At 47.5% G+C, this 27,798-nt stretch overlaps 1 protein-coding gene across 2 annotated transcripts in view; it reads left to right on the top strand.

Annotated features, from left to right (window-relative positions):
* The window catches only part of LOC139047974 (phospholipid-transporting ATPase ABCA3-like), a 201,193-nt gene that overhangs the window by 149,729 nt on the left and 23,666 nt on the right, over positions 1 to 27,798 (top strand). Inside the window, exons 16-23 of one of the 2 annotated variants that reach the window (XM_070522210.1) lie at positions 8,607 to 8,809; positions 10,408 to 10,717; positions 14,411 to 14,564; positions 17,615 to 17,740; positions 19,048 to 19,305; positions 20,723 to 20,979; positions 24,112 to 24,273; positions 26,215 to 26,373. In XM_070522210.1, coding sequence (XP_070378311.1) covers positions 8,607 to 8,809; positions 10,408 to 10,717; positions 14,411 to 14,564; positions 17,615 to 17,740; positions 19,048 to 19,305; positions 20,723 to 20,979; positions 24,112 to 24,273; positions 26,215 to 26,373 — 1,629 coding nt within the window. The remainder of the gene's footprint in view (positions 1 to 8,606; positions 8,810 to 10,407; positions 10,718 to 14,410; positions 14,565 to 17,614; positions 17,741 to 19,047; positions 19,306 to 20,722; positions 20,980 to 24,111; positions 24,274 to 26,214; positions 26,374 to 27,798) is intronic. The other variant, XM_070522211.1, reaches the window with a different exon arrangement.

Below are 27,798 nucleotides of genomic sequence, written 5' to 3'. Positions count from 1 at the left end.
TCCGCGCGGTGACCATTGAGTGTTGTATTGATTTGTTGTCCGGTCTCACCTACGTATTGTTTGCTACAAGCGGCGCATTCTAGACAGTAGACTACATTGCTTGATGTGCAGGTGAAAGCCGAAGTTACCTTGTGTGTGTAATTCGACGCTGTACTTTTTACTGTAGTAGTGGATTGAATGTGTTTGCATGTAGAGCACCTGGGGCGACTACAGGGATTGGTTCCCAACTTCTTCTTTTTCTGTAGTTTGGCGTGCACAAGAACATCTTTAAAATTAGTGTTGCGTCTGTAGGCCACTCTGGGAGGGTCGGGAAAAATCTTCTTAAGTTTCTGGTTGCTGGTGAGAATCGGGTAGTACTTACTTAGGATGTTATTCACGTTTGGGAGTGCGTTTGAGAATTTAGTAGTAAGAAGAGGCGTTGTTGTTCTTGTGATCTTCGGGCGGGGCTTGAGGACCTCGGCTCGATCAAGTTTGGTTGCAGCGATGTAAGCTGTTTGAAGGTCACTGTTTGGGTGGTTCCTGTTTGATAGCGTTTCTTTAAGGTGATCGAGTCTATCTATGTAGTCTTGGCTTTCAACGCAAATGCGACGTAGTCGTGTGGCTTGGCCTTTAAAGATGCCTTGTTTGCAATGTCTGGGATGGTGGCTGGTATATTCTAGGTACTGTTGTTTGTCGAAAGGTTTCCTATACAGCGTTGTCTTTAGTTCACCATTGTCAATGTATATTGTTGTGTCCAGAAAGTTTATGCGCTCAGTTGAGGATTCTGATGTGAATTTTATTGTTGGGTGAACAGAATTTAGAAAGGATACATATTTATCTAGACTGTCTTGGCCATGTCCCCAGATTATGAGTATGTCGTCTATGTATCGTAGGTATGTGTGGGGCTTGGTAGTGCAGCGCGATAGGAAATCTGTTTCTAGAATCCCCATAAATATGTTCGCGTAGGTTGGTGCAAAAGGCGTACCCATGCTTGTACCATGTATCTGTAGGTAGTAACTCTCTTCAAATTCGAAGTAGTTATGTGTGAGAACTAATTCAAGGAGAGACAGGTAAACTTCAGTAGAGTGTTGTGCACTGTGTTTAGACAGCGTTTGTTTTATCGAAGATAAACCATCAGGGATTGGAATGTTGGTGTACAGCGCCGTGACGTCTAGTGTTGCGAGAATTGTGTTGTGGGGTAGTGTGCCTTTAGTATTAATGTCTTCTATAATTCTCAGCAGGTGGGGCGTATCTTGTACAAATGACGGAAGTGTTTTCGGCAAGTTACCAAGGTAGTGGTTAAGGAATGTGGAGATGCTCTCTGTCGGGGTGTTGTTGTTTGATACTATCGGACGGCCTGGGATAACAGCAGTGTATAGTTCAGCGGATGGAATTTTATGAATTTTCGGAAGGAGGTAAAAACGTCCGGCAGTTTTGTTGCTTGGTTTAAGAAATTTGTATTCTGATGGTGTTATCAATTCATCAGCCAAAAGTGATTTCAGCCTGTTGGTAATTGTCACTGTATAGGACAATGTCGGATCGTTATCTAGTTTGCGGTAATGTTCTGGGTTGTTTAGTTGTCTGTAAGCCTCGTGCTTGTATTTTTCTATTGGCCAAATAACTATACTTCCACCCTTATCTGCTTCCTTAATAACAATGTCATTTCGGCAGCTCAGATTTGAAATGATAAGTCATATCATTTCAAATCTGAGCTGCCGGAATGACATTACCTACGATACATAGACGACATACTCATAATCTGGGGACATGGCCAAGACAGTCTAGATAAATATGTATCCTTTCTAAATTCTGTTCACCCAACAATAAAATTCACATCAGAATCCTCAACTGAGCGCATAAACTTTCTGGACACAACAAGATACATTGACAATGGTGAACTAAAGACAACGCTGTATAGGAAACCTTTCGACAAACAACAGTACCTAGAATATACCAGCCACCATCCCAGACATTGCAAACAAGGCATCTTTAAAGGCCAAGCCACACGACTACGTCGCATTTGCGTTGAAAACCAAGACTACATAGATAGACTCGATCACCTTAAAGAAACGCTATCAAACAGGAACCACCCAAACAGTGACCTTCAAACAGCTTACATCGCTGCAACCAAACTTGATCGAGCCGAGGTCCTCAAGCCCCGCCCGAAGATCACAAGAACAACAACGCCTCTTCTTACTACTAAATTCTCAAACGCACTCCCAAACGTGAACAACATCCTAAGTAAGTACTACCCGATTCTCACCAGCAACCAGAAACTTAAGAAGATTTTTCCCGACCCTCCCAGAGTGGCCTACAGACGCAACACTAATTTTAAAGATGTTCTTGTGCACGCCAAACTACAGAAAAAATGGCTGTGGCTTAGGTAAGGTTAAGCCCAGGATGCGAAGCATACTAGCCTTTATTTTAGTTGTTGAACCACTGTTTAGCCTGGCGAACTGCTGTTGCTTGGCTATATTTGGTTCGGCTAGACGAAGAAACAACTCATGCATTACTTCTTCGCCTTCAAGAGTGGAACGCGACAGCGTTCCCGTCGACCCGCCAAGGGGTGTAAGACAATGGGCTACAGGGCAGCGACTACGCGTCCCGCATTGGACGCGGTGAGCGTCGAGCAAAGCAGCATTCGGCGCGGCAACGAAATGTGCGCCTGAGCAAGAGACCCACGCCTTAGAAACAGCGCGTTTCTAAGGCAACACCGCATTCACTAGAGGCGCTTTTGTACCGCTTTGAAGCGTTGTACTCGTGGCTCAGTGGTAGCGTCTCCGTCCCACACTCCGGAGACCCTGGTTCGATTCCCACCCAGCCCGTCTTGCAAGAGTTGAGCCAAAGCCACTTCTCCTCTGTCGTGACGTCACGGTGTCGCGTGATTTCATGGTCACCGCCGCGCCTGAGGAGCTGGGTTGAGCCCTCGTAATATGCTTCGCATAAAAGAAGAAGTTGGGAACCAATCCCTGTGGTCGCCCCAGGTGCTCTACATGCAAACACATTCAATCCACTACTACAGTAAAAAGTACAGCGTCGAATTACACACACAAGGTAACTTCGGCTTTCACCTGCACATCAAGCAATGTAGTCTACTGTCTAGAATGCGCCGCTTGTAGCAAACAATACGTAGGTGAGACCGGACAACAAATCAATACAACACTCAATGGTCACCGCGCGGACACAAAACACAATTTACCCAAAGCAGTAGCCAGCCACTTTAATGAACATGGACATACGTTTGACAAAGCAAGGCTCTATATACTACAAACAAATTTCCGTTCCCCTCGCGAAAGGAAGTACACGGAATCATACCTCATACACAAGTTTAATTGCCTACACCCGACAGGAATTAATTTGGCACGCGGCAACTTAGAATCTTTAAAAGCTGTAACTTAAATCTGAAACTCTCATATCATCAACCAATACACAAAACACATTAGGCCACCAGCCAACTTTAATTCTTAACCTCACCTACTCTTTCATTTCGGAGAAAAAAAAGAGGAAAAAGAAAAATTACCGACGATTACGTTACTTCCTAATGCGAAATTTGAGCGCAGCAAATAAGCTGTTTCACCTTTTCGATAGATTGAGGCAAAGAAATCGAGCAACACATGTATGCGCTATCACAGAATTTTTTTTTATTTTTCACACGTATTCCTTTAACAAAGACTCCACTAACAGTTCTTGACAGTCATGAAGGAAGCTTTGTGGTCGGAGAAATAGACTGATATATGTTCGACTTGGTACACCAATGCTTGATTCTCAAAGACGAGATCTATACAAGTGCCTCGCGAGGTTGTCACAGCCGTGGGACGCGTTACGAGCTAGAGGAACGGGATGTTCTCCCGCATAAGTGTTAGGAAATTGCTGTTTGTCTTTATGTCAACATTAAAGTCCCCCACTACTAACATCGGTGTGGATCGATGGACGGTTAATGCGAGTTGCAGGAAGTGCACGACGTCTTTCGTGAGTGCGGTAGCGGACTCACGAAAGCGGTATCAGTCGGTCGCTGCTAACGGTGGGGGGATGAAAGGGGGGCGGAGCTGGTTACGAGGCCGACGACAACGCCGACGACGACGCGAAACCCAGGAACGGACGCCAAAGAGCCATTTGTGTAGCCAGCCCTCCTCCACAGTCTCTCCTCCTCCCTTCCATCATCCTCCCTCGCCCGGAGAGCCGACAGCGCGCATGCGCGGCGGCGGAGCAGATTCGTCGGCGAGCTGGTTACGAGGCCGACGACGACGCGAAACCCAGGAACGGACGCCAAAGAGCTGCGCTCTAAAAAAAATTTCCTGCCTACTACTCAATTTAATGTACTCTTTCAGGATTTTACGTCTATACCAACTGTACGATCCCCTTCTTCCATGTACACTTGCCCGCGCCCGCTTCTGCACGCGTCACCCTCCTGTTTGCTATACCGATTTCGCCCCCCCCCTTCCCCCTGCCCCCCTTTTTTAGTCTTTTTTTTTGAAACCCCCTCGACAACACATTCCGAAGTCAATATGCCTTTTTCGGCGCCTCAACCCAGAGTATCGCCTTCTGGATGCCGCCGTAACGACACCTACGTTAAGCGCGTGGGGCAGTGCCCCTTGAAAGACCATGCCGCTGCCTTTCAGTCACCCCACACATTGCACCGCAGACTCCTCGTCGCCACCTTAACTATTTCAAAATTACTCGTACTTGCCATCAAGATTTACGCCCGCTACACGATTGTCAGATCCATTGTGGTGTCTGCACCGGCCGCAAGTTGAACTGACAATTCCAGGAATCAGAAAGAAAGCTGGAGCGCCATTGCAAGCTTTGAAACAAGCAACTTTGGAGCACATTCACAACGTGCACAGATTCCGCCAACATGTATACACAGACGGTTCAGTAAAACTCAACAGCTCTGCTGCTGCAGTCATATTCCCGGCACAATCTGAGGAAATCAAATTAAGAACTTCATGTGTGACCACATCGACGGGTGCAGAACTCGCGGCGCTCCGTGCTGCACTTGATTTCATTAAGCAGAAGCCACCGCAACAATGGTCAGTCTTTAGTGACTCCAAGGCAGCCCTTCAGTGCATAAGAAGCCCAATGCGCCACGGACCCAATGAACAACTGGCCTCAGAAATTCGGCACATATATCACCAAAGCTATGACAAGGGACACAACATAATCTTTCAGTGGCTTCCAGGACATTGTAACATCAGCGGGAATGACCACGCCGACGAAGCCGCCCGTTCTGCACATGAAAGTGGTCAACGAGTCTTCATTCCGCTCTCGCGAACAGACGCTGCCGCTCAGTTGCGATTGATGTCCCGTGAGTGTACTTTGCCCCTGTGGGACTCGAATGTTTTCACAATGTGTCGGTTGCGTTCGTTGTCTCCGGACATACGGATGCACCTCCCGCCTGGATTACCCCGACGTGAACAGACTATGCTCTACCGTCTGTGGCTAGGCGTTGCCTTTACAAACGCCTATGCTTTCCTCATAGGAATGGCCAACAGCCCCACGTGCGACACATGTAACATCGACGAGACGCTCGCACACATTATCTGTGCCTGCCCGCGATACAGTGCTGAGAGACAAGTGATGTGCGGAGTGCTGGACCAGTTGGACAATCGTCCACTTTCAGAACTAAAAGCTTTAGGCCAATGCTCCGAAAGAACATCCGCGTTGAAGGCCTTACTCGCGCTAGTAAGGTTCTTGCGGTCCACGGGGCTTCACGACAGACTCTAAGAATGCCGCCCCCTACCGCTCTGTAGTGTACGCGCTTTGTTCGTGCTTGTCTCCCCTTCTTTCTATCTCCCCCTTCTACTCTGTTTCTCTTTTTATCCCTCTTAACCCTTCCCCCTGCGCAGGGTAGCCAACCGGAACTACCTCTGGTTAACCTCCCTGCCTTTCTCTACATTATTTTCTCTCTCTCTCTCTCTCTCAAAATTACTCGACCTATTGCTTGACCGGCCGTTCTAATGCCTTAAAAACATGCCGCCAACGACTCCCCCTGCATACCTCCTAACCTTTCGCATCCCCAACACGCTCCCAAGCCCCCGTATTTCTTAAAGATTTCATTTTTCTCTTTCTTTTTCTTTCACCCCCCCCCTTTGTTGTGTCTTGGTACGGCCCTGGCTCCCCCCTCCTTTTTTTTCCTTTTTTTCTGCTTCTATTTCTTTTCTTTCCTCCCCGCGTGCCCACTCTCACGCTCTTGTCCCTTCGTCTTGAGAATGAGGCTCACAGACGTCGGACGACAGCGCCTGTTCCCTCTTGTAATCTCTCTCTTTAAAACCAGCCGCCAGCGACAACACCCGCACGTGACGTCACTGCACTAACCCTTTAAAACTAACACGCCGAGGATGACGAGGCCGCCTTTGACGAAGATAGGTCCACCTATCGAAACGTTGGCCAGCCTGTCTGAGGTACTTCAACCCTGTTTAAAAAATTTTATACCACAGTGTGCCATTCCATCTGCCAGCCCTTTCTTGTTTCTTGATTTCGTTATGTTTTTTGCGAAGGTTCCGCGAAAGCTGTATTTCCATATTACCTAATGTTTTCAGATTCATGTGCAACATATCAATTTTGTCCGCTTTAGACCTACTATTAGATGCGATCCACAGAATTGCGTTATCATTTTTTATTGCTGAGTTAAAGTTGTAAACTTGATAGCTTCGTTTCTCGAAAATTTTCGATTTTTGCCAAATTTTAATAAAACAAATATGACCTAAATCGAAAATTCGAAACCGTCAGGCACTATATTTTACGTTTTTGTTTTGAATGCGACAAACCTCGTCGAATTTGGTGCAGTGGTTGCCGAGAAAAGCGAATTCTCCTTCTACATGTATTTAGAATGGAGCACCGCTTCCTCTTAATGGCGAACTGCACCTCCGCCGAGGGTCGGCCCGGCATTATGAAACATCGTTCCAGCGCACAATTGAACACGGACGAGGAGAGAAAGACAACACGAACGGCGTGTTCGTGTTGTCTTTCTCTCCTCGTCCGTGTTCAGTCGTGCGCTGGAACGATGTTTCATAATGCTAATCATGACCAACTAGCCCAGCTGTCCATACTTGGCCCGGCATTGCACTTAACTTCGGTATCGGTCCACGTATGAAAGCGTTTTCGGCGTTCAGGCGGCGGACGGACGAATCGGCTAGCCGTATACAGCTTCGCCGTAAAATTGCCGAAACAATTTTTCGAGCAATGTGCGTCTCCCTCGTCCGTGACTGTGGCAAGAAGCTCATTCCTGTGGCACTTCGTTAGAGTAAAACTCTTGCTTGGGCTAGTTGGTTCGTGCTTGAATGAGTAAAGAGCAAGGCGCAATCGATTAGCACAGAAGAAGAACACAAACGACAGGACCACCGACATGCCGGTCCTGTCGTTTGGGTTCTTATTTAGTCCTGGTCTACTGCGCCTTGCTCTTTACTCATTCAGGCACGGCACGTAACATTTACTGAGGCGTTGTTCTGAGAAACAATGAATCAATCAAGTGGGCCGAAATCACGACCGAGTACATAAGTACGGCAATATTTTAGGGACATAGATATTTTGACTGTTTGTTCCAAAAGCATATCGAAATTGGGCATGCGTGAGAACGAAAAAACATTTTCACCAATTGACGTGCCTTACGATACGGATGTTTTAAGAGGGTCGTCAGTATGCTGTTAAAACTACGTCGCCGAAAAAATATTAAATATAAAGACCTCGAGTACAGAGCACGCCAAAAAAGTGGGCAAATAGGTTTCTGAAACAGTACCTGCGGACGGTGGCTGAGCACGTCTTGTTCGGCCATTGTTTATTACCCAATAAATGGGCTTGTATAAGTTGAGTCAACTTCGTCGCTACGTGCTTTTTCTGCTCATTCTGCTCTTATGAATACGCGTCTGGGGAATCGAAGGCATTTATTTGACTCAAGATATACGTGAGATTTTGGTTTCGTTAAATCGAGGCTTTACTGTGCATGTGTGCGTGTATGTATGTATGTATGTATGTATGTATGTATATATGTATGTATGTATGTATGTATGTATGTATGTATGTATGTATGTATGTATGTATGTATGTATGCATGCATGCATGCATGCATGTATGTATGTATGTATGTATGTATGTATGTATGTATGTATGTATGTATGTATGTATGTATGTATGTATGTATGTATGTATGTATGCATGCATGCATGTATGCATGTATGTATGTATGTATGTATGTATGTATGTATGTATGTATGTATGTATGTACAGTCGCGGACAGAATAAAATGGACCACGGGATCTCCGAAAACGTTCAATTTCCGAGCAGCCTGTAGCAGTAACCAGTAAAACTGCCCACGACAACGTTGTTAGCATATTCTAGTCGAGGTCCAAAATGCAAATACCAGATTGCGTTGTGAGGTGGCAGAGATATTCAGCTTTTTCTTAGGTTTCATGGTCCATAATATTCTGTCCGCGACTGTATGTATGTATGTATGTATGTATGTATGTATGTATGTATGTATGTATGTATGTATGTATGTATGTATGTATGTATGTATGTATGTATGTATGTATGTATGTATGTATGTATGTATGTATGTATGTATGTATGTATGTATGTATGTATGTATGTATGCACCTATGAATGAATAAATGCGCCATCTTTTCGCGCAGGGCTTCGCGCAAGCTGACTCCTGGGAGCGGAAATTTCGCGAGGAGATCCTGGAGACAATGTTCCGTCCCGCGATCCAGTACACCGTGGAGCACCTGCCGCTGACCACGGACATCAACACCTACCTGCTGGACATTGCCAGCGACAAATTGTTCAATTACGTTTTTAACCTGCACTTCGGCTACCAGATGACTAAGGCGACCGGGTATGTGGCGTCGTATATTTTAAGTGTGAAATGCTTTTAGCTCCCGCTGTCGGCGACCTTCAGTTGACCTTGACCCAGAGGCCAGAGCCGTTATCCGGGCATCGTTGCGAGAACGAAACGAGATCATCCGGACAACCGGTCAAAACTTCAGAATATGCGGGGTCTGCCAACCCTTTGTACAGGTTCGCATTACATGCGCAAGTTACGGCTCAAACAGGTTAAAAAAATATTGCTACCGAGATCTTTCTGATGTTTGTTCGCGATATCACTCTAGCTGTTATTTTTATTTTGTACGCTGAAGTTATTTTGTCATTTCTCATAACGACGTTCAAAAGGGAGATACAGTGCACCCTACACTTGAGTGTCCTATTTCGGCGGTCAGACAGGGTTGCCTGTTGAACGCCAGCGGTCCGTGTGTTCCGCGGCGCCGGTTTCGAGCAGCCTCCTTGGAGAGACACACGAGTAGCGAGTTTCGGTTTTGGAAAAAAGAAAGAAAGAAGAAAATTCATTGTTTCCTTCGTCATTGGTCATTGGCTCAGACGCCACTGTGTAACCGCTACCATCGGGATGGACAGCGCAGCGCAGCCGATGACAATAACGAAAAGCAAAATGAAATGAATTGTCAAGAAATAGGGCATCGGCATTGCGAAATTTAAGAGAAAAAATAAACTGTGGGCCATGAGCACGTTTACAGCGACAACTGCAGACCCCCCGGACACCGCCATGCTTGTTTCTCAAATAATGGCTTTGTCTTGTCAAAAGGCACGACGTCGTCTTGCTCGTCTGTCCGTTTTAATTATTTCACTATATTTTGCTTGGTCTCTCTCTGTCCGTGTTTGTTCTGTCTGTCTGTCTGTCTGTCTGTCTGTCTGTCTGTCTGTCTGTCTGTGTCTCTCTCTCTCTCTCTATCTATCTATCTATCTATCTATCTATCTATCTATCTATCTATCTATCTATCTGTCTGTCTGTCTGTCTGTCTGTCTGTCTGTCTGTCTGTCTGTCTGTCTGTCTGTCTGTCTGTCTATCTATCTATCTATCTATCTATCTATCTATCTATCTATCTATCTATCTATCTATCTATCTATCTATCTATCTATCTATCTATCTGTCTGTCTGTCTGTCTGTCTGTCTGTCTGTCTTCTGCCTGTCTGTCTGTCTGTCTGTCTGTCTGTCTGTCTCTATCTATCTATCTATCTATCTATCTATCTATCTATCTATCTATCTATCTATCTATCTATCTATCTATCTATCTATCTATCTATCTATCTGTCTGTCTGTCTGTCTGTCTGTCTGTCTGTCTGTCTGTCTGTCTGTCTGTCTCTATCTATCTATCTATCTATCTATCTATCTATCTATCTATCTATCTATCTATCTATCTATCTATCTATCTATCTATCTATCTGTCTGTCTGTCTGTCTGTCTGTCTGTCTGTCTGTCTGTCTGTCTGTCTGTCTGTCTGTCTCGCTCTCTCTCTCTGCGTGTGTGTGTGTATGTGTGTGTGTGTGTTCGTGTGTGCGTGCGTGCGTACGTGCGTGTGTCTGGCTGGCTGGCTGGCTAATGACGGCGCTCCGGTTCCCGCGTCCGCTCCCTTCGCACAGGACCGTGCTGTGGTACAACGGCCAGATCCAGCACACGGCGCCGCTGGTGATGACGGCGTTCAACACGGCGCGGCTTCGCAACATCACCAAGGACTTTAAGGCCAAGCTTAGCTTTAACGTGGTGGCACCGCCGCGCCAGGTTCAGGGCCATGGCGTCTCGTCGAGCAAGGCCGAGAGCGAGCAGCTTCGGAGCCAGAACACGTACCGCGAGGTGCTGCCCAAGGTGCTGCGCTCCGTCTTCCTGCCGCTCGTCTCGAGCCTGATGTGCAGCAACTTCGTCCTCTTCCCGATCGCCGAGAGGGCGCTGCTGGTGAGTCTACAACTGCAACGAAATTTCACTTTAGCTAAATGTGTCGTAAGTCGGTAGCATACACTGCGGAGGTAACTCTGTATGGCTAACCTTGCAAGTCTGGCGACTGCATAATTTGCTTGTTAGCAGCATTTAGGAATCGCCCACGACTACGCATGCACTATAGCCACTAGCATACATGACGTAATTAAGATAGGTACAGCTCTATCAACTATTGAGAAAAACAATCCTAGTTTAAAAGGAACATTACCAGATAACTATTTCTCAAGGCTAGTCCCCAGCACGTCGCCTCCGATATATCGTTTAGTGCACCGCGGATGCCGCGGGCAATGCTCAATCTCGAAGGTCATGCCGAGGAAGCTCGTTTTCAGAGTCTCTCCGAAAAATGTGTAATTTCTGCAGTTACATATAATAGCAGTTATAGTTGCAGAGATACATAACAGCAATTATATGGACACTTCAGGCGAATTCCCGCCGTCGCCGTGATGTTCTATATAAAGTCCAAGTGCGATAACATCGCCAGCGCGCGCCAAATGGTGTAGGCGCGTGGGGAAGCTTCCGAGGGTGAGTCGAGGAGGAAGGCCGCTTGATTAAAACCCCTTAAACTTCGTAAAGTAGTGCCACGCTTTGAAGAATGCCACCTCCTCCTCGCGCGCTCTGGCCGAGGCCAACGCCGCGTCGCCATTGGCCTAATAGCATCACGTGGGCCCTCGCGCCGTGCATCAGCGCCATTTTTGCTCGAGAAGCGTCTACGGAGTGGCGAGGAGCGCACGTTGACGCCGTTGCTACGCTCGAGCAGTGTAGGCGGCGCCACGGTCGAGGGGAGAGCGTGAAAGAGAGGAGGAGTGAAGGTGGACGAGGAGAGTGTCGCTACTTTACGAAGTCCAAGGGGTTTTAGGCTTGATGGGGCGGTGTCTTCTCGCACCCGCAAGGGAGGAAAGCGGGGAGGCTGCACTCGCTCTTTTCACGCGAACAAGACAGAGATTTGCGCGCGCTAGAAGAGGGGGGGGGCGGAGGGGAAAGGTTAGTGCGCATCTCTTTTTTTATCCGGCGCAGCATCTTGGAGGTAAGCTACGGTGGTTTCAAAGGCGAAGCGGCCCGAGATAGCTGTGTTGCGTTCTCGTACGCGTATTCGCGCTTTCCAGATAAGCTAGCGCCGCCGCGCGGGTTTTTTCGCAACCCGGGAGGGGGTGATGGATTTCCCGCTCACGTGGTTTCTGCAGCTGTGTTGGCGTTTTGGTACTCTTGCATATGGCAAAAAAGAAGACAGTCGACCAGCGAAGAGCAAAAATGCATGTGCAGTGTGCCGCAATGCACGAATCGTGCTATATTGGGCAAAGTATTGGGAAAAGCACCACTTTCCAAAAGAAAAAAAAAACGGAGGAAGTCGCGGGCGATCAAGCTCCGCATCGGGAAGCATGTGAGCGAGGAAATGGTCATATCTAGCGAGCATTTCAACAAAGACGACTTCTTTTGGGGCCACCTTGGTGCCACCTCGCGCCGCTTGTCTGCAGGCAGAGCCGCCCGACCTGGACAGCCGCGCTTGTAGTCTCTTGCACTTCACACCATATTAAATGGCGAGCGTTAAATGTAGCCTCTCCCGCTACAGCGCATATCTGCGTTTCCTTAGCAACGTCAAGGATCGCACTTAGAGATACCAGAGGCCCCTAAGCCGCCTGCTTCAGGAGATGCGCACGCTTTCGTATCGCCTCCATCACCTCTATCCCCGCCATATTGAAACGTTCTCCGCGCCACCTGTAGGCGCCGGAAAGTGCGAATGGTTCGCGTTGGAGCGAGAGGCAGCACGAAAGAGAATTCACTCGCCGCTTCTGCCACTCTCCATCGCGCCAGCATTCTAACAGCGAGTGCCCGCGGTGATCGAGTGCGATGGGTTCATGTGTGCCATTGCGCGCGCGACAGCGTGCGTATTAATTAATTTAGAAAGCAAATGCGCATGCTAGCAGCATTTTATGCAGCTGATAAAAGTGCTAACTTCACTTGGTATATAGCTGTATAATAATTTGCCATCGCAATCAATGCTTCGAATTTCGGGCACAACTACGATTTCTGTGACGCATTCCCTCGCGTTACAAACGTAAAATTTTTCACGCAGGCTGTTCTGTTTACACTATGTGTAACTAGGGCCGCAATTTTTGTTTCAGCTGGACTTTGATATCTAACGGCTTGGGCGAGTTCGTATGTGACTCCGTACACACTCCATATTCGTAGCTCACGATAACCAAGCACGAACAGGACAAGTGTGTGGACACGAGCACCCCTGGCTTTCATCTGATCCTTTATTGGCTTATAAACCTTTGCTAAATATATACGGTCGCCGCATTCGCACTTCATATTCTAATCAAATATTATTGAAACGGGAACTGTTAGCTAGGCTCGGCAAACTTTCTATCAAAATCGTCAATCATAAAGAAAAAATATGAGAACTCCACGGTAGTCATGAAGAGAGATCAACGTTCCAGCCGTCTGTCATGTCGTACCATGGCAGAGCGTATCGACTCCTTTCGCGGCGATCCCGTGGGCGCCGCCATGTTTGATCACGTGGCGACGCGTCCATTGCTTGCCTCAGCTGCCTCCGTTGCCTCCGGGATTACAATGGATAGGCATGACGCCGGTACAGCTCAGCAAACCCCTGTTTCGGCAGATATCGCAGACGGTGATTAGGCACAATTAGTACATGACCGGGGTAGTTGGAGAAGCATGGGAGAGGCCTTTGCCCTGCAGTGGGCCTAACCAGGCTGATGATGATGATGATGATGATTATGATGCTGCTGCTGCTGCTGATGATGATGATGATGATTAGGTGGACGACACGAAGCATAGGCCTCAGCTTCAAAAGACATGTAAGGGCTTTCGGAGCTCGTTGCGGCTTGTCCAAACTGTCCGAGCAGCGTACACGGTGTTTGTATCAAAAGTTGACCTAGAAATTAATCCCAAGCTGTGCAAACTTTCCGCTTATGAACTGAGTCAGGGTCATTCTGTTCTGCTCTTCGATCTTTATCCGCCAAACACTTTGAAGCAGTGGCTTGGCATGTTTCCGACTCACTAAAGCTCCTCGGCGCGGTCACTATGTCACTGCTCCTTTTCCACCTTATATCGCTCGCTTTTGTCGTGGTTCTAGTTGCGTCGTGGACCGTAACAGTACCTGCAGCTGTATCGGCGACCGTGTTGTCTAAGCGGGCAACTGCTGCACTAAATCGCCGATGTGGTGGAAATCTAAAAAAAAATGGCTGAAGGCTTAGCTTGGTCAAGCCTGGAAGATTGCGAAAGCAATACCCTTGGCTGCGCCTTGGTTCGGCTGATAGTGTGGACATGGTTGCCGTTTGTTAAACTTATGGCTATACATCATCCGACATAGCGCAAGGCAGCGCGCCGACCACTGCGAGGAGCCGCTAGGAGCATTTATCCTCCTAGCGTGACGTCACACCAGCGAGCGCCCTCTCTCGGTAGCGCCGCAGCAGCGGCGCGCAAGGCTTCGCCTCCACCATCGATGCCGCGAGCTGGGGGCCCCGTCTCTCGGTCTGGCGTGACGTCACACGGTCACGTGACGCGCAGCTGCGTAAGGAGGCGCCACGACCACCGATGGGCCGAAAGTGCGAGCAGTGTTGCTTTCGCAATAAAACCAAATTATGTTGCACGCACAGGCCCGAACCATTGCGTCGTCGCCGTTCGCAGGTGAAGCACCTGCACCTGCTGACGGGCCTGAGCACGTTCCTCTACTGGGTCCTCAACTTCGTCTTCGACTTCCTCTTTTACATCGTCACCGCCCTTTGCGTGCTCCCACCGCTGTGGCTGTTCCAGGCTGGCGCGCTCTCCGTCACCGACATCAGTGAGTCACCCCGTGGGCGCCGCCATGTTTGATCACGTGGCGACGCGTCCATTGCTTGCCTCAGCTGGCTCCGTTGCCTCCGGGATTACAATGGATAGGCATGACGCCGGTGCAGCTCAGCAAACCCCTGTTTCGGCAGATATCGTAGACGGTGATTGGGTGGACGACACGAAGCGTAGGCGTCAGCTTCAAAGGACATGTGGACAATAGAAGTGAGGCGTGCAGACAGGACACAAGCGTAGAGAGGTGGACGACACGAACGCCGAATAGAGTGTGCTAGAATATATTCTACTATGTCCTCCTGGGACCCGAAGACTGCTCGAGGACGTGACCCGGTCGCTGGGGTAGCTGTGCTAACGGGTGAAAACATCGAAAGATGAATTGGATATACCGAGGTTTTTTTTTAACGGTAAACGAAATGTTAAGCCACATGTGGCATATAGCACAAATTTACCCATTCAGCTGCATTGCTAGAAGAGGCGGTCGTTACTTAACATACAGCAAATAAAAATGCGTAAAATTGAATAATAAAAAATGATAATCGTATTAACAATGAATTTAGCACAAATATTGCAGTTCACCCATTGAAGCCAGCGACGTTATAAACCAAGCCCTCTTGGTAGGAATTTAGAATCAAGCACCAGTTTTGAAATAAGCGCTGTCAAACATGCATTAAAAATGCGGTGTTTCTCACAGACTTCCTTAACACAATGCGTTTTTATGCACTGAAGCTCTAAATTTACTAGAACAGCAATGCTTCTCCTCTCAATTTTTTGTAATGCGTATCTGGAAACTGGTGTCATCCTCAGACTTTGTTCCAAGCACATACGTCTTTTGAAGTCATCGGCTACAATTCGTAAATTGCAATATAAACCGTAAGTTAACTAGTTTAGAACTTAATTAGTGAATCTTCGTGAATTAGTCATATATTCGTTTTGATTTCTAGTGCCTGCCTCTGAGAGTAACATAATTCAAGAATTAGATTTGTGCTACGTACCCTGGGTATTATATATTTTTGTTCTGTAAGAATAAAGAAGAAAAAAATGCCCCGTATTGCACTCATCGATGTGGTCGTCCAAACGAATAGTCGGTATTCGTAAACACCAATATTTTTGGCGTAGTATTCGTATAAATTGTATGTTCTTGTATGAACCATAAAACACGAAATTCGAGCACAATTTCGATAACTTTCATCATGGTGACCCCAGTTGCATAATGGAACACACTATACCTCGCTTATGAATCCACACTTTCTCTCTATACCGCTATCATCAACTTGTAACGGATTTCCAGAATGACGCCAGTTCGGAGATTGCGCCATCAAACTTGCCCTAAATATGCATTGTTGTTCCACTTATTGTTTTTAGCAAAACGTCCTTTCATGCACTGAACCACAAGAATCACTGGAACGCCCATGTATTTCATTCCACACTGTAATAAATAGTATTTGGAAACTGGTGTCATCCTTGAAATGGATACGTCTTGCAAGCTCACCAGCCACAATTCGTAAATTGAAATATGTGCCATGAGGTAATTAACTGAGAAGTTAATTATTGATTTTTAAAGATTATTTGAATATGTATTTCGATTTCTCGTGCTAGCAATCTGCACCTGTTCGAACTCGTGGTATTAGAATCATGCTATCTCCCACAGGGGATTTTTAAATATTCCGTAAAGCTTACAAATGATCCCCCTGTATATTTGCCGTTTACATTGTTACGACTAAATACGTTGCCCTGTCTTCTTGTCATTACTTGCATTTATCTGCACTAAACTTTTTAACAACGGGTCCCCTACCAGTCGTGTACTGTGGGATCTCCTTTTGAATACATACGCTGTGCAAGTATTTACTCACGAGTAAATAAAGTTTAGTTTGGAGTTAGAATGTAGAAAGCCGTTCGCCTAGGGTGTGCAGTCCGATTAGACGAGTCTCTCTCGATGTAGAATTGGCAATAACATTAAGGTTATTTTGCATGTAGTAAGCTTGTCTTGCACCGAGCAATGACTCAATAACATTAATATTCCGACATAAGAGCGACGGCTTTCGAGATTAAGTGCGCTTGCTCTATACGTGGGTGCGAGAGTAAACAATTGTGGTCTGTAGCAAGAAGCATATGCAACGATATGCCGGTTGTTTCGACGAACAAGTTCAATATGTTTTTTTTTAGATTCCCTGTGGCAGTTAGCATAATTCTTTTCCCTAAGTAGTCGAAGAGGCGGACATTACTTGTACAAAAATTGATATGCTTAATCAACCACTTAACAAAAAGTTACTGATTAAATTGTTGACTAACTACCTTATGGCACATATTGCAATTTAAAAATTCTATCCGGGGAGCTGGCAAGGCGGATCCACTCAGAACGAATTCATCGGATGACACCAGTTCGAGATATTTATTCTCGAGCTTTGCGGAGAAATGCTTTGGCGTTCCAGTTACTTTTGTGTCTCATTGTATAAAGTGACGTTTGTTAAGAAAGTGAGTGGAACGACAGTGCATTTTTTACAGCAGGTTTGACGGCGCATATCGCGTAAATGGTGCCATCCACACAATCATTTACAAGTGGATGTGCATTAAATAAATGAAATTATGAGGTTTTACGTGCCAAAACCACTTTCTGATTATGAGGCACGCCGTAGTGATGGACCCCGGAAATTTCGACCACCTGGGGATCTTTAACGTGCACCTAAATCCAAGTACACGGGTGTTCTCGCATTTCTCCCCCATCGAAATGCGGCCGCCGTGGCTGGGATTCGATCCCGCGACCTCGTGCTCAGCAGCCCAATACCATAGACACGGCGGTTGGATGTGCATTGCAGTCTCACCCTCTAGGATTTGTAAATTGCATTATGTGCCACGAGGTAATTAGTTAAAACTTTCGTTAGACAATGTTGCTAATTAGTCGATTATCCATTTCAATTTATGGCGCAAGTAATGTCCGCCGTTTCGAGCAGACGAATTCATTGACTAGAATTGTGCTATCTGCCACGGGTAATTTTTTCGAAAAATTTGAATGTCTTCGCTGTAACACCCTTTATCTATTTGTCACAGGCCTTATCTTCTCGCTGAACCTGCTGCACGGATACGCGGCGCTTCCGTGCATCTACCTGGCGTCGTTCCTGTTCGATAACCCGGGACAAGGCTGTTCCACGCTCGCCATCGTCACGTTCATCTTATGTGAGCTTCAAATCACCAACACCCATCTTTCCTTTTATATAAAAAGTTAGGAAGCCATTCCGCCCTTTGAAGGTGGTTCACCAGCGAAGCTATTATGGTGGTGTAAATTATGTTGGTATTCAGTTTTGTTCGTATGTAACTATACATATAACTATGTATGTGCCATTTATGCGAAATACACCAAGATATCAGGAGCGCACTACGTCACGCACTACGTCACGCGCTACGTCGCGCACTACGTCATGTACTACGTCACGCACTACGTCATACATGCGCAGAGCGACCGCCGAAAGGCTTTTACGACGCCGCTCTAAAGGCGCAGGTGCTGTCGACGCAGCTGCGAAATATATCACAGAACTACTAATACTAAAAGTTCTTACCCAATTTTTTCACGCATCTTATGGTGCACCTCACCCATTTTCTCAGTCCTGAGAAGAAGGCTGGGGTCTCCATTTGATTTGTTGGGCTCCTCAGAGTCCTTGTCCGGACAAGGACTTTCGCTGAGGATACCCAATTTTTGAAATAAATCATGCCATGTGTTTCGCGCATGATAGCCTGAATTGCTTATGCGCCATAAAACCCAATACAATACAATACAATGCAGCTGCGACGGAGCGCCGTTTAGAGGCAGGTGGCCGTTACACCGAGCATCGATGCGAGCGTCGATATGCGTTGACCGGGGCGCAGTGAGAAGGAGTGCACGAAACAGAACACGTTTGTTGGTAATTTGCGATTGAGCGTACTTCCTAGTTAATTAGCTGAATGAAACTCGGAAGGACTAGAGTTTTATTCCAGCGGACAAACATGGGACTGTCCGTGTGTTGTCCGTGTGCTGCCCATGTATTGACAGCAGACGCGAATTCCACAATATTTGCATAACTTCACTGTCAACTACGTGGCTACAAAAGGTAAATGAAACTCGGCGTAATTTTATAGTCGTCTTTGTGGATGATTGTCATGTAATTTGTTTCGGTATAGTTAGGATAAAAAAAGAGATACAGCCTTTTTCTGTAGCCATACTACCTCCGTAGATGTCCATGTATTGACAGCAAACGGGAATTCTGTAACGTTTACAAGTTCGCTGTGAACTAACTGGGACAAGTAAATGAAACTCGGCGGGCAGGGTGGCCAGGACGAGTTTCCGGCTCCGCAATCGCTTGAGCCGCATGCCATCTCTCGAAAACCGTGGTAGCCTCCGTGATCTGTTACTGTGTCTAGGAGGCAAGCGTCGCTAGGGCGTGCATCTTGAACGCCACCTTGTAACAGTGGAGCTGCGTTGCATCGCGCGCGCGCATCTCTGGGCCCAGCGTCCGTCGGCTGCCTGGGCGAGGTGTTCATGGAGCACTACGCGGAAGAAGTGAACAGCGCCGCCGTGTCTTTTGTCATCGGCACGGCGCGTCAGGCAGTGCGGCTGCTGCCCTCTTGCTCCTACTCGCGCGCCATGACCAAGGTTCTGCAGCTGGCCGCCGAAAGCTCGGTGTGCCAACTCGGGGGAGCCGAGCTGGAGAGCCAGTGCAACATCAAGGTCACCGAGACGAAGCTCTCGCTGAGGCAGTGCTGCGAGCGTGAGTATCGACATCGTCCCGCTCGGTGTACTACGTGCGACGACGCGTGGAAAAGTGGTTATAAAATCTTTGTAGCTCGGCAGGGCTACTGTCCCTAAAGTGCACGGCAACGGGCAAAAATCTTTTCTGTCTGCGTCAGCTGCGTCGAATTTGACGAGTGTTGTTGCATTTGCGAGGGAAAAGGTGTGTAATCTGGTGAGCGATTTGTGTTCACGGCATTGGCGCTCTTTGGCCACTTCTGGCCCTTGCGCCACTAAACTCCCATCATCATCATCATCATCATCATCATCATCATCATCATCATCATCATCATCATTTTGTTTTAGTTTGTGCCGTAAATTTTTTATCAATGTGCTAAAAATTGAGTACCAGGTTTTCTACTCTGAAGTCGGCAATAAAAAACGGTGTCACACTTTAATACACTGCAGCTTTTGAGACATCTAAAGCAGACCATCTTGATGTATTATCTGCCCCTCTGGAGCATACGACTGATTTCCGAGGACATCTCTTGCAAACCCGCTTTACTTTCTCTAACAGGTGTTCCTTGCAAAATTGCGATATGAGCTTCTGGTGCATAGTTACGAATCTTTAAGCGCCGGGCAGAATCCCGCATGACGAATTTCCCGCTCAGATACGCCATGTTTCGCGCGTAACTTGAGCCAAAAATTTTAAACTATGCATGTGCCACGTGGGTGGAAAAAACCAAGGTAACGTTTTTTGCCGCCGCTTGGAGCAATTCAGTCTATTTTTCGCATTTGGCCCAATTACATAATGAGTTATCAAACGTTAATCAGCTGCCGAAATACTCAGAGCAAAAATATCACTGAGAAAATTGTACATCATCCTGCAAAATTCCCGATCCAGCTTTCACTTGTTCAGTACGCAGTCGGATCGGTTCCTCTTTCGTATTTTGGGGGGCTTTGTTTCAAGCTTGGAAAAAAGAACAAAGCTCTTAATTTAGAGTGTACTGGGGGATAAAAAGCTTGATCGGGAGTTATGTCCAGGACGGTGTACAACTTTATCATTACTCCTTTGGCTCTGGACGTAGTATTTGAGCAGTTGAATAATTACGAACTAATCATGTAATTAGGAGAAACACAAGATATACTCTGACTTGTTACAACTTACGGCGAACATTATTATCTTGCTTCCGTCCAGCTATGTAGCACGTGCACACATATATATTGTTTAAATTTTGGCAGGAGTATAGTATAGATACTTATATTATAGTATAGTATATATACTTATAGTATAGTATAGTATAGTATAGTATATTATAGCATAGTATAGTATAGTATAGTGTAGTATAGTATAGTACAGTATAGTATAGTATAGTATAGTATAGTATAGTATAGTATAGTATAGTAAAGACACACACTGTCTGCGTGTGCGATAACAGAGCCTTCTTCTCCCGCAGACATGTACAGTGTCAACCGGACCAGCTACCTGATCCACCCGTTCGACAAGCACCCGTACTCGGCGTACTACGAGGTCGTCACGCTGTCCTTTCAGGGCGCCGCGGTGTTCTTCGTGCTGCTCGCGTTCGAATTCGTCAGGCAGCCACTCGAGCGGGAGCTGACGTCGCTCGACAACGAGGCGTACCTGGAGGCCCAGGCGGAGCCCCAGTACACCGCCGCCAGTCCTGCAGACCGAGCCGCGCCGAAAAGGAAGAAGGTTGCGCCCCGTTGCTTTTCTTGCTTGCTTGCTCCCTTGCGGACGACGCAACGATTGAGGACGACGCAACGAGCTATGGAAAGAAGAATGATAGGTGTAACGTTAAGGGATAAGAAAAGAGCAGATTGGGTGAGGGAACAAACGCGAGTTAATGACATCATAGTTGAAATCAAGAAAAAGAAATGGGCATGGGCGGGACATGTAATGAGGAGGGAGGATAACCGATGGTCACTAAGGGTTACGGACTGGATCCCAAGGGAAGGGAAGCGTAGCAGGGGGCGGCAGAAAGTTAGGTGGGCGGATGAGATTAAGAAGTTTGCAGGCACGGCATGGCCACAACTAGTACACGACCGGGGTTGTTGGAGAAGTATGGGAGAGGCCTTTGCCCTGCAGTGGGCGTAACCAGGCTGATGATGATGATGATGATGATGATGATGTTTCTCCCTTGCTTGCTTGCTTGCTTGGGCGTCGCATTCACAAATGCTTATGCACTTCTGATTGGAATGGCTGATAGCGCCGAGTGCAATGCCTGCGGTGTCGAGGAAACCGTAGAACACCTGCTGTGCTACTGTCCATCTTATGAAAATGAAAGGCAAGACCTCTGCACAGCTCTCAGTCAGCTAGATGGAAAGCCGTTCACCTTGAACAAGATCTTGGGATCGTGGCCTCGCATATCGCAGCTACGAAAGCCCACAAAAGCGCTGCTGCGATATTTGAAAGCGACCGGATTGAGTCGGCGTCTGTGATCTGGACTGAGTGACGGACTGATATCTCCAGTGGACTTTCTCTTCTTTTATTCTTTTCGTCCCCATTTCCCTTTCCCCAGTGTAGGGTAGCCTACCGGGCTCAGTCCTGGTTAACCTCCCTACCTTTCATTTATAATTTTCTCTCTCTCTGTTGCTTGCTTGCTTGCTTGGTTTATTCGAGGCAACTACCCGCCGTGGTTGCTTAGAGGCTGTGGTCTTGGGCTGCTAAGCACGAGGTCGCGGGATGGTATCCCGGCCATGGCGGCCGCATTACGATGGGGGTTAAATGCGAAGAAACCCGCGTGCTTAGACTTAGGCGCACGTTAAAGAGACCAAGGCGGTCCAAATTATTCCGTGGTCCCCCACTACGGCGCACCTCATAATCAGACGATGGTTATGGCACGCAAGACCCCATAATTTAACGCATTCGAGGCAAATTTCCCACGAAATTTGCCTTTGAGAGATACAACTTGAAAACGACTAAATGCCTCGGTTGGCAGTGCCGCGTTGGCCTCCAAAACAGCTGCAGGATACACTATACGTACCCGAAAAAGAAAAAAAAATTGAGTAGACACATTGCAGACTATTTCGCTGTTTACAAACGAGACACCCTCGGAAGTTTCCCGTTTTGCCCTAAGAGGAAAGGGGAATAAATGGGAGGGGACCGCGACGTCGGTCTGCTAGCCTTGGCAAGCCAACCTTCTCTGACGTCTTGCTGGCTTTCCTTCTGGGCCCCCGTGTGCGTCGAATCGTGGGAAATAGTCTTGCAGACCCTCATGGCTCGCCGGCATCGAAGAAGGAAATAACCTACGAGTGAGCGGCATTACGTCAACCTGCCAGCCTTGGAAAGCGAGCTGCCCCGTGTAGCCATTCCCTTCGCTTTTTTCCCTCGCAGTATGGGCGCAACACGTGACCTCGGAGACTGCGTATTGGACGGGAATGTTTGGTTTCCGACAGCTTTCAATCGATCTGCACTTGTGCGGCGCCGTAAATCGATCTGCCGGCACAGCTGTAGCGCTAAATCCCACCTCGCACCTAACGGGACGATCACGTGACCTCTGAGAGACAGGGTATTGGCGGGGAACGTTTGCTTCCCGGCAGTTTTTATCGATGTACACTTGTGCGGCTGCACTGGCGTAACAGCTCTGCCCGCGCGGCTGGAGCGCTAAACCCCACCGCGTGCCTGACGAGACGATCACGTGACTTCCGAGAGACAGCGTATTGGCCGGGAATGTTTGGTTCCCGACAGCTTTCAATCGATCTGCACATGTGCGGCGCCGTAAATCGATCTGCCGGCACAGCTGTAGCGCTAAATCCCACCTCGCACCTAACGGGACGATCACGTGACCTCTGAGAGACAGGGTATTGGCGGGGAACGTTTGCTTCCCGGCAGTTTTTATCGATGTACACTTGTGCGGCTGCACTGGCGTAACAGCTCTGCCCGCGCGGCTGGAGCGCTAAACCCCACCGCGTGCCTGACGAGACGATCACGTGATTTCCGAGAGACAGCGCATTGGCCGGGAATGTTTGGTTCCCGACATCTTTTAATAGATTTGCCCTTGTTCGGCTGACCTTCCATATTAGTTGTGCTCGCACAGTGGGAACTCTAAAACCCACCGCGCGCCTTGCAGGAAGATCACGTAACCTCCGACAGACAGCGTGCTAGCCGGGAATGTCTGGTTTCCGGTAGCTTTTAATCGATCTGCCCTTGTTCGGCGCATCTACCGTATTAGTTGCACAGCCGGAGCACTAAAAGATACCACGCGCCTGACTAGACGATGACGCGTTGCACGGATGCATTTGGCACAAATCGCGTGGCGCAATCCTCTTTCCTAATGCTTTCGATTCTCTCTTTGTTGCTGAACCTTAACAAACATTTATGGTTTTACTTGCTAAAACCACGATATGATCCATACCACATGTTCGCACCACATGTTCATCTCACATCGGTGAGATGAATGACTTTGAGTACCGTTTAACGTGCGCATGAACACAAGTCAGTGATGTTTTCGAGATGACGTATGAACGTCACCGACTGTCAGCGAGTGTGATCGGACGACAGCATGTATGTTGGGTGAGTGTGTACGTGGGGGGAGTGGACGCATGTATGAGCGTGCGTCAGTGTGTGCCGGTAGGTGATGTTATTGGAAGCGATTGTCAAGGCGAGTGAATGTTGGTGAGCGTGAGCGGAAACGTGGGTGAGTACCGCCTAGTGTGAGTGCGCATGCCGTACTAGTGAGTACATAAAGCACAAAAATAATGGTAAGTGAGTATCCGCTCGTTTACCGACCTATGGTTTAGCGTCAACTACCGATAACCACGCGCAACTTTTGATTCTTGCGGTTTAGATTGCTTTACCTTTTCCCTTCTTTTTTTCTCCTGGCAGCGTCATGGCTTGATAGACAGCGACGTGCAGGAGGAGAACAATGTGGTTGAGGGCATCGTGTCGGGAAAACTGCCAGTCACGCCAGGAACCACGTGGCCCGTGATGGTCGTTCGTCGTTTGCACAGGTCGTACGGCTACTTTGAGAGCAACGTAGTGCTTCGGGCAAGTACCTACAGCGTCCTTTCGTCCTGGAGATGCAGAGTCGATTCAAGTAGAATTCAGTTTACTGCTTTGGTGGTGGTGGTGGCGATAAACATTATTACTGCTTTGGAAAGCGACCGGGGTATTGACCCCTGAAATGGACCACTGGGTTTAAAGGAAGCCTTACCCCACTGTCGATTCCTACGTTTTCATTCGAATGCTCTTGAAACGAAGAAATGTTACCCTTACACAATGACAGAGCCAAATTGAAGGAAATGTGCTGCATTTAACAGATACATCTAAATGTGGGAAGCAGCTTTTTGATTTCGGAACTTGGAAGGTTCTACAAGAACTGCCGGAAATTGGCAATCTAAAGACAAAAAGAAAACTGAAATAGAGAGTGGGCAAATCTGTAAACGACTAAGAAGCGATATCACAGTTCTGTAAAGTGCATCTGTTAGAGCATCTAAAGTACACAAAGTTGGTACGCGAAATTACAGCTTAAGTGAAATTGTTTGCGGGGCTTGTGCAAGTGTCTTGCTCACGAATAGCGCTACATTTCGGGAGTGATATATAATAAGACCAATCTATTCTGCTTTAGATGTATTATTGGGCGCACTTTACAGAATTGTAAAGGCCCTCGGCTAATGGCGCCACCTGGCAGCAGCTGGGCGCGCGCGCCGAATGGGACGGCCAAAGCAAAACGTGCCAGCGAGCGCGATCTCGGAGGCCATGGCTCGCCCAAGCCAGCATGCCGACTGCCCATAGATGGCGCCATTGCCTATGCAATGTGGCAGCGCCTATGGAGAAAAGGTCTACAAAACAATGCGATATACTTTGTTGCCCAAACAAGATGGCGGCTGAGCAGAAGGCTCCGAAAGTTAACGGGAAGGTCGCCTGCGTACAGGAAACGTAGTCACCGTTTCTCACGCGCTTAGTGCTAGCTACGTTATGTTTTTCAATCGGTTCGCACATGCAAAGTGTTAAAATACAGCGATAGGGGCGGGTCGGCGTCACGTTGCAGATGCTACTTCCGGGAGCGTTTAGTTATTTGGTGTCGAAGCTGCCTCCTCGGTTGTCAACCTGCACTGTCTCCAATGCCGGCCAGAACACACACCCATGGTTAGGACATTTATTCGTCCAGCTCTCGTACTTGTGGATTCAAGCTCTCTTGTGCAGTAATCTGTTGATAAATGCTTGTCTGCATTTTCAAGCACTCGTCATCTTCTAAGCAAATCTGGGCAACAAGGCACTGGTTTTCGCGTAGAGGCGGGAACCAGTCAAGCTGCCGTTATGCAGCTTCTATCCTGCCATCCCAACCACTTATTTGCACCAGTGTATACTTACGTGGTGAATGAACTCATGGAGCCCATACGTGTATAGTCATTGCGAATTGGTGAATTTAGAGCACACTATGTTGTTGAAGCTGACCCTATTTCGCGAAGTCACAGAGCCGTTTAAAGCCAAAAGGACGACATTCTTGGAGATCCGTGTTGTGTACTCATCGTATACCCACGCTGGTTGCGCTATAGGTGTGATGGGTATACCGTTAAACTTGCCCCTTCTCGCAGACATGAGCGTTCCCTGTATTAATTTTTTGTACCAAACTTGATTCTGCTTTAATTATATTTGGGGTTTTACGTGCCAAAACCACTTTCTGATTATGAGGCACGCGGCACGCCGTAGTGGGCGACTCCGGAAATTTTCACCACCTGGGGTTCTTTAACGTGCACCTAAATCTAAGCACACGGGTGTTTTCGCATTTCGCCCCCATCGAAATGCGGCCGCCGTGGCCGGGATTCGATCCCGCGACCTCGTGCTCAGCAGCCCAACACCATAGCCACTGAGCAACCACGGCGGGTGTTGATTCTGCTTTGCAGGCAGAGTATGTCACTTACGAAATCGGGCACTGACGAGCGTTCGGGCATTTATCGTCGTGTTTCGGCGCTCACTCGCGCACAGGGGCTGTGCTTCACCGTGCGCTCCGGCGAGTGTTTCGGTCTCCTCGGCGTCAACGGGGCGGGAAAGACCACGACGTTTCGGATCCTGACGGGAGAGATCGCGCCGCACGCCGGCAACGCCTACATTGGCACCGTCTCCATAGTTGAGCAGCCTTCAGGCGTGAGTGTTGCCCGTTTCTTGTTTTTTTTTCTTTCTATTTTCTAACGAAGTGTTTTTTATCCTTCGGGAACCCTTCCGGGACATTGCATGGCTCACATGTAGGACAACATGTTGATACAACGATTCAGCACATATGTAGCCCCGTGCGTACTTCTTCTAGAGATGAGCCGGTGGGCTGCTCTGTTTTCTACAGAAATGGATAGTGAAACCACAAATTGTGCCCGAATACTGTTGATACAACAAATGCATTACTAAGATGCATTACTATGCCGAACAAAAGTGAATTTTCTTCTGAATAGCCGCAGGCTATTCAAGTTACCTACCAAACCTACCTACAAGTTAGCTTCCAAAGGAAATCAAGGGTTTGGCGAAATCTCGTCTGGTCGGGAAGTAATGGCGTAATAGGAAAAAAACAAGAACGCCGACCAAAATGGGGTTGTCTAAAAATTCTTAAACGTTTGGGCTCCCACCCGTAAGCCTTTTTCACTCACCACCAAACTCGGAAAAGTGACGCCAATCTAACACAATGTGGTCAGCTACATGAGGTGGCGTGTCCACGAGTGACCGAACTAGCAGCGGTAGCCGGCGATACGCGGACGGTCTCATGGCTTCTAATTGTTACCTCTCTCTCGCGAGGACAAAGGCAATGCATAAAGTTTAACAGGAAATAATGATGAGTGGAGTGGGATGTGTACAAAACTACTGTATGCAAATACTGCGGTGTCTAGGCTTATCATGCACAGAGTTTAATCACAGATATAATGCCAGGTTAACAAGTCCTAGTGCACGTTTTTTTATGGTTTTGTTAAAAAGACCATCACCAGTTTTTAGTATACCTGAACCAAACGGAAGCAAGATAAACACACGTTCAAACCTGAACAATTCGATTGATATATGTGTTTGTGGTGTTTTTAGATTCCTCTTCATCTGTAGCACCGACTTTATCGAGACTCTGCAAAATGTATAGTTCAAATTATTCAATGCGGAGTCCCAGCCCACACTGCGACTGCACGTCCCAGTGGCGTGTAATATTACTTGGCATGGGCAGGCTGCTCAGTTATGTTTAGTTTGCATTTCAACTGAAGCTGATTGTACGTAAATACGTTGTAAGCAGCCGTGGCGGAGTCATACGGTATTGCAATAAATGCGCAGTAGCATATGCTATGACCAACAGAAATGTTAGAATAGTTTTCAGGTCAGCAACTGCTGAATTACTGTCAGCGTTAGCATTTACAAGAGGTAAAGCGGGGCGGTGCCAGCTTGCTAAATCGATCTGCTCACTTTGGATTGACAACATACGACATGTTCGTCTAAAGGTTGCGTCTAGAACTAAGACTATTGTCGCCATTCATACAGAAATATTCAGGCTCTTAAATACAACAGAGCACTTGACCTACACTGCATCTGTGTTGGTGCTTCAATGCT

The sequence above is a fragment of the Dermacentor albipictus genome, chromosome 7, assembly GCF_038994185.2.
Source record: "Dermacentor albipictus isolate Rhodes 1998 colony chromosome 7, USDA_Dalb.pri_finalv2, whole genome shotgun sequence".
NCBI lineage: Eukaryota > Metazoa > Arthropoda > Arachnida > Ixodida > Ixodidae > Dermacentor > Dermacentor albipictus.
Note: the sequence above shows the minus strand (reverse complement) of the source record. Positions and strands in the feature narration are given on the sequence as shown.